An 11,823-nucleotide genomic window follows, 5' to 3' on the forward strand; every position below is an offset into this window, starting at 1 on the left:
TACAGGCGTGCACCACCATGCTCAGCTAATTTTTGTATCTTTAGTAGAGACGGGGTTTCACCATGTTGGCCAGGTCAAGAGATCGAGACCATATCTGGTAGTTTCTAAAAGCATCCTCACACTAATTGTGTGACATTACATGAGTTAAACTCTGAATTTCTGTTAACTCACCTCTAGAGTGGGGTAATGCCTTGCAGATATGTTTTGAGCAGAAAATGAAAGAATATATATTATAGTGCTCAGGACAGTGCTGCCATCTGGCAGATGTGCAATAATTAGTTAAACCTCACTGACTATTTGAGTGAAAGGAGCAGAAGAAAAGTAGACTCAGAATGTGTATGAGTGCTATTGGTATAGTTTGCAATTTTTTGGTATATACAGTGGTCTTTAAGTTTTACAAAAACACAAAAGAAACTATGTTTTCACAACTCCACATTTAAAGAACCTATGGTAAAAATATGTTTGTATAAAAGGAAATAATGGAAGTTTTTGTAAATTCTCGCCATGTTAAGAGCCATAAAATCTTTCTGGGGCTCATAAACCAAATACATTATATTCAGTTCAGCTTTATAATTCTATCTACAAATAATTCTTGCATGCCTACAAGGCATAAGTTCTCAGGAATGTGTGCTCAATAGCAACCAGATGAAAGCACCCAGGCTCTGCTTGTCTGGACCAGAGCCCCAGGGCATGTCCTCAGGCACCACTATCCTCCTGGTATTTAAAGGGAGACCAGTTTGTGGAGTCCTGAGCCAATAAGCCCCGAAACCTGAAGAAAGCAGATTAGTTTTCATGAAAACCTTGGAGACCTATCAAAGAGGATCCACTGTGTTAGATTTAGAGGATTCTGGGAAGGTTGGAGGACTGTCTATATATCAAGTCTGTAACTGTCTCCCAACCACATGCACTTTCCCCATGTGGACATGCGTGTTTTTAGGTTTGTTAGGCCAGGGGTTCCCAAACCCTGGGCCATGGATGGATACCAGTCTGTGGCCTGTGAGGAACCAGGACATAGAGCAGGAGGTGAGCAGTGACTGGGCAAGTGAGTGAAGCTTCATCTGTATTTACAGCCGTTCCCCATCACTCACATTACTGCCTGAGCCCTGCCTCTGGTCAGATCAGCAGCACATTAGATTCTCATAGGAGCACAAACCGTATTGTTAATTGTGCATGCAAGGGATCTAGATTGCACACTCATGAGAATCTAATGCCTGATGATCTGTCGCTATCTCCCATCACCTCCAGATGGGACCATGTAGTTGCAGGAAAACAAATTCAGGGCTCTCACTGATTCTACATTATGGTGAGTTCTAAAATTATTTCTTTGGATATTACAATGTAGTAGTAATAGAAATAAAGTGCACAATAAATGTAATGAGCTTGAATCATCCCAAAACAATCCCCATCTTTGGTACATGGAAAATTGTCTTCTGTGAAACTGGTCCCTCATGCCAAAATGGTTGGGGATTGCTATGTTAGGCTATTCAATAGTGTGTTAAAAGCTTACCATTTTCAATGAATTGCCTCTAAGTATTTCCCTATTTCTTGCGACCAAAACCAAACAAATGAGCAATAAATTTTGAAAAGGAGTTCTAAACTTTGTGGAAAGAATAACTGACCCCAAGTGCTATTTATCCCTCTGGCAGAAAATAGCTGATCAAGAGGTTCAGAGGTACAAGCATGCAAGCCAAGCAACATGATTACCGCCATCACATCCTTTCCTGCAAAGTGCACTGTGCTTCTGCCCAAATGTTATTCCTACTTTATATAAAAATATATTAATACAGAGAAAGCCACTTTTATCATTCTCTATTGCAATTTTTTAATGTCTCTTTCTTTAACAGGTTGATATGATTGCTAAAAGAAGGGCTGAACTTATATTGGAGAGAGATAAAAAAAGGAGGGAGGTAAGTAATTTTTTTTTTTTTTTTTGAAACAGGGTCTCACTCTGTTGTCCAGGGCAGGGTGCAGTGGCACAATCATAGCTCACTGCAACCTGGAACTCCTGGGCTCAAGGGATCCCCCCATCTCAGCCTCTCAAAGTGCTAGGATTACAGGCGTGAGCCATCACACCCAATCTTTGCCTTCTGTCTTAAGACACCCTTGTAACACCTTTTCAAGGCTGACCCTCTTGTAACCTGATTTCCATCTGTATAAAAACGTCCAGCCAAACAAGAAGAGAAAAAGAGGAATATCAGAAAATACAACTTGCTACAAGTGCAACCACATGTCACCCTGGTGTGAATATGCTGGACTTCCGTACAGAGGGCTGCTGATATTATACAGTGCAACTGCAACTGCGGGCACAAAGCATTGCAGAGGAGGGGCCAAAGTAATTGTTGCTTTGTCAAAACAAAATATTTACAACCAAAAGTAGATAAAAAACCATTGGACCAAGAAAATTATGGCACCGTCTAAGAATAAGAACCCTCCTCTTAATTATTTGCCTCAATTTTCATTCATTTATTCATTCAGTCCATCAGCAAACATTAATTGAGCTTTGTATCTGACACTGTTTCAAATACTGGCAAATAAGCCATGAGCAAAGCTTACAGAAATCCTAGCCTCATTCTAATGCTCATTTCCCTCATCAAACATGTTCTGAAAGTTTACTCAGTTCAAGGTGTCATGCTAATGTTTAAGATCAAAAAGATGTCCTAACCTGGAATTAAGTACAGTTAACTACTTTATGCCCTTGGGAATCCCTAGTGGTCTCCTTCTGAATCACTTCAAATGTTTCAGCATGAAGGAGTCCAGGCTTTGCAGTTAAACACACCTACCCGGTATCCATTCTCCAGTTCTCGTTGACTTTGTCCGCTGCTCTCCAGTGCCTGGTGGAGTGCTGACACATGTGACATTCAACTTCAGTTATTTCTCTGAGGTTGTATAACATTGAGTAAGTCGGCCGGGCGCGGTGGCTCAAGCCTGTAATCCCAGCACTTTGGGAGGCCGAGACGGGCGGATCACGAGGTCAGGAGATCGAGACCATCCTGGCTAACACAGTGAAACCCCGTCTCTACTAAAAAATACAAAAAAAAAAAAAAAACTAGCCGGGCGAGGTGGCAGGCGCCTGTAGTCCCAGCTACTCGGGAGGCTGAGGCAGGAGAATGGCGTGAACCCGGCAGGCGGAGCTTGCAGTGAGCTGAGATCCGGCCACAGTACTCCAGCCTGGGCGACAGAGCGAGACTCCGCCTCAAAAAAAAAAAAAAAAACATTGAGTAAGTCACTTAGCCTCTGTTAACCTAGGGCTTTTTATTGTAAAATGGGAAAAATTAATACACTTAGTTTCCCTAATTAATAATAATTTAATTTCCCTTTGCTACTCTTTAGTTAAATCTTCTTTTCTTAAACATTAGTTTTCAGGATAAACTTTAAATGTTCTTTATAATTTTTTCATTTGTTAACATTAGAATGGTGTGATTTCTTCTGATTTTTCATTCAGAAATTCAATATTCTATGCAGAGGTTAAATAGGATTTTGTAAGTCAGTTCTCCTGAGACTTCATGTTTGTAAAATTGGCTGTGTATCCCACAAAACTGATACAAATAAACTCGCAACACAACTCCTGAGATTTTTGATGAATTAAAAATTAAAACTGTATGTGGGTTTTTTTTTCAGCTCCTTTGATGGAAATTGTATATGTCCTGCTACTGACTCAGACAATAAAGCAGACAAAATGTAGCATCTCAGGGATGAGTTAGTGTTCTTGTTACTATTGGTCAGTGTGCCACCTTGAGTGTCATCCATCCGGACTCCACATCTATCCTGGAGCTCACTTTCATAAACAGATCCAGGGGGTTTCTCACATTTGCCTTTCCTATGCAGAATATGCAGTTCCATGACTTGCCTTTTTCACACTAACTGGGGAATCCAGGCAGAGAAAGCCCTTCCCAGGTTTGTCTTCTTGCCCTAAACAAAATCATTGCCTTTACTTTCTTTTTAGCACTGAATGGGACATTTCCAATGTTAGAAATCACTTCAATATCCTAGGCATTACTTGCATTAATTTCATAGGGAAACGTCGCCATCTTGTGGACCTGTCATCTCAGAATGTGACTGTAAGGCAGCCCCTGGCCTCGCTTGTAATCTTTCCTCTCTTCCCATCCACCGGCTCCATCTCTGGGTCTCTATTAGGTGTTGGGTAGCCACTGGGAGGTGAAAGCAAGGGAGGGCCAGGGCAGGGAGCCCAGGGAGCAAGTGAGCACAGTGTCAGACTACATCTCGGTGAAGAGTAATAGAGACACATCGATCACAGGTACTGAGTGAAGGTCCAAGTCAGGGTCCACACAGGTTGAAACAAAGGTCGGGACCAAGTACCATGCCAAAACCATCTCCAAGATCCTCTAGGGAGAAGACGGAGTGTTTAGACCCAAAGGTTGATACACAGAGGGCTCTTCAGGATGAAACAGCAAGCAAAAGTGTACATGGGTATACGGGTTGGAGACAGATTAAAAGCGCTGAAAACCAAGTAGTTCAAAATAGCAGCTCCACAGGCAACATCAGTCACACCACAGCATAATAAAGGAATCTGGGGATCTAGATAATGAGCATCTGTGTCAGGAAGCCCTGAGAACTCTGACAGGTCTTTTATTTCTTCCATTTCTTCATGCTTTCCTCTTCCGTCCTCTCTCTAATTATGAAAACATCTATCACTCTCCTGGCACAAGCTTCTATCCAGATGTAGCTTCCCCTGTCTTCCTCTACCAATAGACAGTAGTAACACAGCTTACCCCAAATCTAGTCCTGTCTCTCTGAGACTATGAATTTATTTGCTTTCTGCTTGTCCCCTCTGTTTTCTGTTTCTCTGTTCCCCCTTTCCATCCTTCTTTGGATTATTTGAATATATTTAGAAATTCATTTTAATTATCTATTGCCCTTTTTTCTTTTGAAAAGTGTTCTTTTTCAATTTGTATTTTAGTTCAGAGGGTATATGTGCAGGTTTGTTACATGGGTAAATTGTATGTTGCCGGGGTTTGGTGTACAAATAATTTTGTCACTCAGGTAGTGAGCATAGTACCCAATAGGTAGTGTTTTGACCCTCACTCTCCTCCTACCCTCTACCCTCAAGTAGGCCCCAGTGTCTGTTGTTCCCCTCTTTGTGTCCATGTGCACTTGAAGTTTAGCTCCCACTTATGAGAACATGCAGTATTTGGTTTTCTGTTCCTGTGTTAATTTGCTTGGGATAATGAACTCCAGCTCCATCCATGTTGCTGCAAAAGATATGAATTCATTCTTTTATATGGCTGCATGGTATTCCATGGTATATATGTGCCACATTTTCTTTATCCAGTCCACCATTAATGGGCGGTTGATTGCATGTCTTTGCTATTGTGAATAGTGCACTGCATGTGTGCATGTGACCTTTTGGTAGAACGATTTCTATTCCTTTGGGTGTATACCCATTAATGGGATTGCTGAGTTAAATGGTAGTTCTAAGTTCTTTGATAAATCTCCAAACTGCTTTTCACAGTGGCTGAACTAATTTACATTCCCACCAACATTTCCTTTTCTTCATAACCTCACTAACATCTGTTATTTTCTGACTTTTCAATAATAGTCATTCTGACTGACATGAGATAACACATCACTGTGTTTTCAGTTTGCATTTCTCTAATGAATAGTGACATTGAGCATTTTTTCACATGCTTGTTGTCTGTGTCTATGTCTTCTTTTAAGTGTCTGTTTATATCTTGTGCCCATTTTTTAATGGGGTTGTTGTTTTGGGCTTGTTGATTTAAGTTCCTTGTAGATTCTGGATATTAGACTTGTGTTGTATGCATAGTTTGCAAATATTTTATCCCATTCTGTAGGTTGTCTGTTTCTTCTATTGATAGTTTCTCTTGTGTGAAGAAGCTCTTTGGTTTAATTAGGTCCCACTTGTCAATTTTTGTTTTTGTTGCAATTGCTTTTGGAGACTTTGTCATAAAATATTTGTCGAGAACCAAAACGGCATAGCACTGGTACAAAAACAGACACATAGAGCAGTGGAACCCAGAAATAAAGCTGCACACCTACAATCATCTGATCTTTGACAAGGTCGACAATAACAAGCAATGGGGAAATGACTCCCTAGTAAATAAATGGTGCTGGGATAACTGGCTATCCATATGCAGAAGAATGAACCTGGACCTGTTCCTTTTACCATATACAAAAATCAAAATGGATTGAAGACTTAAATGTAAGACCTAAAACTATAAAAACCCTAGAAGAAAATCTATTGCCTTTTTAAGTATACCTCTATGCTTCATTTTTTAGTAGTTATGCTAGAATTACAAATACATCCTTGGCTTTTCACATTCTACTTAGGGTCAATATTACTCAATGTAATATTATATAAACCTTAGAACTGTCTAGCTCCGTTTGCCTCACCCATCTCCAACCCACTAACATCCTTTATGCTCTAGTTGTGATGTGTTTTACAACTGAATACATTACAACCCTCATAGGAAATTGTTCTAATGTTTATATTAGTCACATGTATTTTCAAAAAATTAATAGGAAAGAAAGCCTTGTTTTACATTTATCAAGATATTTACTATTTCTGATATTCTTCATTCATTCCTCTGGTGTGATGGAAATCAGAAGGATGGGAATGCTGGACATCTGAATTATTGTTCACCTACTATGTTTTTCTTTTCTCTGTATCTTTGCTTTTTAACAGTTTGGTTATGATGTGCCTACATATCATTTTCTTCATATTTAGTTTGGGGCTCACTAAGCTTCTTTAATCTGTACATTTATGTCTTTCACTAAATTTGGGGAAACTTTAGACATTATTTCTTTAGACATTTTTTCTGCCTCATTTACTCTTTTTCTTCTGCTTATAATACCCCAGTTATACATAGGTTAGACCTTTGCTGTTGTTCCACATGTCCTGGGAACTCTGTTGATTTTTTTTCTGTCTTTTTTCTCTCTCTTCTTTAAGGTAAATAATTTAAGCCCAACCAACAGTTTTTTTAATTTCAAATATTGTATTTTTCTAAAATTTCCATTTGGTTTGTTTCTATATTTTTTATTTCTCTCCTAAGATTTCCTATCTGTTCATTTATTATAAGTGTATTTTCCTTTTCCTCTTTGATCATTGTAATAATAACTGCTTTAAAAGTTCTTGTTTGGCGATTCTAACACCTGGGCTGGGTATTTGATTATTATCTTTCTTCATGAGGATGGGTCAGATTTTCATGATTCTTCATATTTTGAGTAACTTTGGATTCTATTCTAGAATTGTAAATGTTATATTGTGGGGATTCTGGATTTTGTTATATACCTCCAAAGAGAAATGAGGTTTTGTTTTAGCAGCCAATTAACTTGGTAAGATAAGCTTTAAAATTCTGTCATGCCAGCAATGAATGGCAGCTCTGTGTATGCTATTCTTGAACTGCCCGTATGTACATGGTTCACAGGCTAGCCAGAGTCTTGGACAAATTGAGTTTGGTATTCCCTTCTCTGGCTCTCTCATCTTTGGCATTTACCCTCACTCTCCAGTGGCCCTGGTTGTGGCTCCTTTCTCTGGTTGCTCCATCCAGAAAGTCAGTTGGCTTTCTACCAAAGTTTTAGTCACACTGAACCATCACTACTCTGAAACTGCCCTCTGGGCAAATGCACAAAATCAGAAAACTCACCCTATGCCATTTGCTTCCTCCAAATTTTGACTGCTCTTCAAAATCTGCTTTTCTTGCTCCAAAGACCTCAAATATAGTAGAGAGAGAGGAGTGTTGTTTACAGTTTATTATTATCTGCTAGAGGTTAAACAAACTTATTTCTTCATATTTGAGGCAGATCTTCAAGATCATGAAGTTTAGAATATACATCTTCCAACTTGAAGACTAAGAGATGCATGATGTCAGGGAAAACAACACTCTTCTACAAGATTAAATGACCATTTACAGAAAAATGAAAACTTTTTTTCCCCTGGGAAGAATTAACCTGAGAGTCTCTTAAATGGTCTTTTGTGAAGATTTTTAGGATATTTTTAGAATTTTTAAAAATCAACATTGTACTATAGGTGTGAGCCAAAGCAAAGTAAGAAAAAGAAATAGCATACATATTAAAAAGTAAGAATAAAACTTATTATTTGTATACAATTTGAATATCTAGAAAGTGTAAGAGGGTAAATTGCAGAAAAATTCCTTAAGGTCACCTCTACCAGCCCTTCACTTAACAGCGACATTTGCCCTATACAGAAAAAAGGTAAATAATTTCTAAAGGGATGAAATAATCTGTCTAGAAGATTCTAGGTCCCCAGAATGTTGGTTGATACCCTTCAGTTTTGGGGCAAGGTCCAGGCTTCCTGCATCTTCTCATCTTCACATCTTAAATAGCAATGTGATACAACATTACCTGCTCATATACAGACAGCATGCAGTTGCTCTGAACTAATCAATTTAACCCTTCATTTATAAAAATGAATAGCCAACCAAGGATTACCATATACTTGAGGAAAATCACCAACAAAAGGAAAACCCAACATAAACAAACAGAACAATTGATCATAAAACAAGTGGACAATCCAGGAAACATCATTAAATATTAAAAGAATTTCACTTTCTCTCAGAAAATTCAAGAAGAAACTTGTATCCATAAAACAGGAAGAAGATGCTATAAAAAGTCGGAGAACAAAAAAGAGTTAATGAAAACTAAAATAAGTTAAAAGTTAAACTGACAAAAAGGAAAAGTCCAAGAAGTTTCTCAAATGTAAAAAAAATGCAAGAGATAGGAAATATGAAAGAAAAAAACCAAAGATCTATGAGGTCAATCCAGGAAGGCCAACATCCAATATGCATTTCAAAACAGTGGAAACAGAAAATAAAGAAGGAAATAATCTAAGAAATGTTAGAAGAGAAGTTCCCAGTATTGAAGAGAGCAGGAGGTCTTCAAGTTGAAAGGGCCCATCGAATGCCAAGCAGAATAAATAAAAAGAGATGTGCATTAGACACATCCTTACGAAATTTGAGATTGGCAGGTTTAAAGAGAAGCTCCCACTTGTTTCTAAAATTTTTAAAGGATATCTACAAAGGAATGGAGGTAAGATTTGTATCAGACTTCTCAGTAACAATACTGGATAGTAGAAGACAAAGACAATGCTTGCAAAATTCTAAGTGAAAATGATTTTCAGCCTAGAACTCTGTACTTAGCCAAACTGTTTATAATGCGAGAAAATGAAATGGAAAAATTTTCAGATACTTAAGGTCTGTGAAAATTAGCCTCTTTTATATTCTTCCTGAAAAGAGTAGCCAATTGATATGATGAATAACACTGCTTCTGCTCACAAAACAAATAACAATAAAACAAACAAAAAAACCCTAGAAATATGGGGGTGGGGAGAGACAATAAGAGTATTATTCAAGGCCGGGCGCAGTCGCTCAAGCCTGTAATCCCAGCACTTTGGGAGGCCAAGACGGGTGGATCACGAAGTCAGGAGATCGAGACCATCCTGGCTAACACAGTGAAACCCCGTCTCTACTAAAAAAAAAAAAAAAATACAAAAAACTAGCCGGGCGAGGTGGCAGGCGCCTGTAGTCCCAACTACTCGGGAGGCTGAGGCAGGAGAATGGTGTAAACCCGGGAGGCAGAGCTTGCAGTGAGGTGAGATCCGGCTACCGCACTCCAGCCCGGGTGACAGAGCGAGACTCCGTCTCAAAAAAAAAAAAAAGAGTATTATTCAAATATGGGGCAAATGTAATTGTAACATGATTTTGAATAAGAAGAAAAAATGATGTTTGGTGTTGATACTAGAAACATTCTACTTAGGGTAGTGCATGTTTCTTTACATAGAATTGCATTCCCTGTATTACTAACTCTAGCTGTAGTGAATAAGGGTTACATAATTTAACATAGCAGGTGCTGTTTATTGGATTTCCATATTCAGAATCAATCAAATGCTGTTTGCTTGCTTTTAATTTTTAGAATCAATTTTACATGAAACACCAAATACTGAACTCCAATTATAGGACAGGGACATAAATGTAATAATATTGGAGACGAAATACTTAGAAACTGAAGAAAGGGAGACTTGGAAGGAAGAGTAAGGACATCCTCTTGACGGGGAATCAAAACAGACATCTGAAGAGAACAGCTCAATAAATAGAGATTCGGGAAGAGTATTCAAAGTTATAAGCACTCGATTACAAAATAAACAGTGAAAATATGACTAAAACTGGGCAACAGGCAGAAAGAGGAGTGATGTAAGTTAGCTAAATTTCTCATCATCACTGGCAGGAAAGAGGAACCAAATATCACGAGGGTCAAAAGTGATTGCCATTTATTGTTTGTTTTGTTACTTTCTAAACTGGTTTCTATAGAAAAAAAAAACACATTTTTTAAATAGAAGAATGAATGAACTGTGATACTACGAAATACTATGTGACTGTTAAAAATATTAAGATGCAGAGAACAATCAGTGAAGAGAAAGAAACGCATCCAAATAGGAAAAGTAGTTAAACTATCTCTTTGCTGACAATGTAATTCTATACCTGTAAAACCCTAAAGACTCTGCCAAAAGGTCACTGAAACTAATAAACAACTTCAGTAAATTTTCAGGATACAAAAATCAATGCACAAAATTAGTTGCCTTTATCCCAGTAACATTTAAGCTTAGAGCCAAATCAAGAATGCAATCCCATTTACAATAGCCACCAAAGAATACAATACCTAAGAGTACAGCTAACCAAGGAAGTGAAAAATCTCTCCAAGGAGAACTACAAAACACTGCTGAAAGAAATCAGAGACGACACAAAACAAATGAAAAAATGTTTCATACTCATGGACTGGAAGAATCAATATCATTAAAATGGTCATACTATCCAATCTACAGATTCAATGCTATTCCTATCAAACTACCAATATCATCCTTCACAGATTTTTTAAACTATTCTAAAATTCATATGGAACCAAAAAAGGAGCCCCAAACAGCCAAAACAATCTCAAGAAAAAAGAAGCCAGAGGCATCATACTACCTTTATACTCTTAGATTATGGTAATCAAAACAGCATGATACCAGTACAAAAACAGACACATAGACCAATGGAACAGAATCGAAAACTCAGAAACAAAGCTATACACCTACAACCATCTGATCAACAAGGCCAACAACAACAAAAAGTAATAAAGGATTCCCTATTCGATAAATGGTGCCAGGTTAGCTGGCTATTCATATGCAGAAGAATGAAACCTGATGCCTACCTTTCACCATATAAAAAAACTAACTCAAGATAAATTAAAGATTTAAATGTGAGACCTCAGACTATATGATCCCTAGAAAACCTGGGAAACACCATTCTGGACATTGGCTTTGGGAAAAAATTATGACTACGTCCTCAAAAGTAATTGTACCAAAAAAATTGACAAATGGGAGCTTAGCTCCCACTAAGGACCTAAGTCTATGGAGCTTTGGCAGAGCAAAAGAAACTATCGACAGAATAAACAGGCAACCTAAAGAATAGGAGAAAATATTCACAAACTATGCATCTGACAAAGGTTAATATTCCAAATCTATAAGGAACTTAAACAATTGAACAAGCAAAAAGCAAATAACTCCATTAAAAAGTAGGCAAAAGATGTGAACAGACACTTTTCAAAAGAAGACATACACGCAGCCAACAACATCTGATCAAATGCTCAGCGTCACTGATCAGCAGAGAAATGCAAATCAAAACCACAGTGAGATACCATCTTACACCAGTCAGAATGGCTATTTTTTTTTTTTTTTTTTTTTTTTTTTGAGACAGGCTAGAGTGCAGTGGTACCATCACAGCTTACTGCAGCCTCAACTTCTAGGGCTCAAGCAATCCTCCTGTCTCAGTCTCCAAGTAGCTGGGACTGCAG

General features: G+C 38.0%; 1 protein-coding gene across 1 annotated transcript in view; it reads left to right on the top strand.

Annotated features, from left to right (window-relative positions):
- Nucleotides 1–2,377, top strand: part of LOC105519516 (adenylate kinase 9-like) — a 34,654-nt gene extending 32,277 nt beyond the window's left edge. Inside the window, exons 9-10 of the mRNA XM_011952885.1 lie at nucleotides 1,845–1,907; nucleotides 2,168–2,377. Of these exons, the coding sequence (XP_011808275.1) occupies nucleotides 1,845–1,907; nucleotides 2,168–2,377 (273 nt within the window). The remainder of the gene's footprint in view (nucleotides 1–1,844; nucleotides 1,908–2,167) is intronic.
- Nucleotides 2,378–11,823: the final 9,446 nt, after the last annotated feature.

The sequence above is a fragment of the Colobus angolensis genome, unplaced genomic scaffold (genome assembly GCF_000951035.1).
Source record: "Colobus angolensis palliatus isolate OR3802 unplaced genomic scaffold, Cang.pa_1.0 Scaffold35, whole genome shotgun sequence".
Classification (NCBI taxonomy): domain Eukaryota; kingdom Metazoa; phylum Chordata; class Mammalia; order Primates; family Cercopithecidae; genus Colobus; species Colobus angolensis.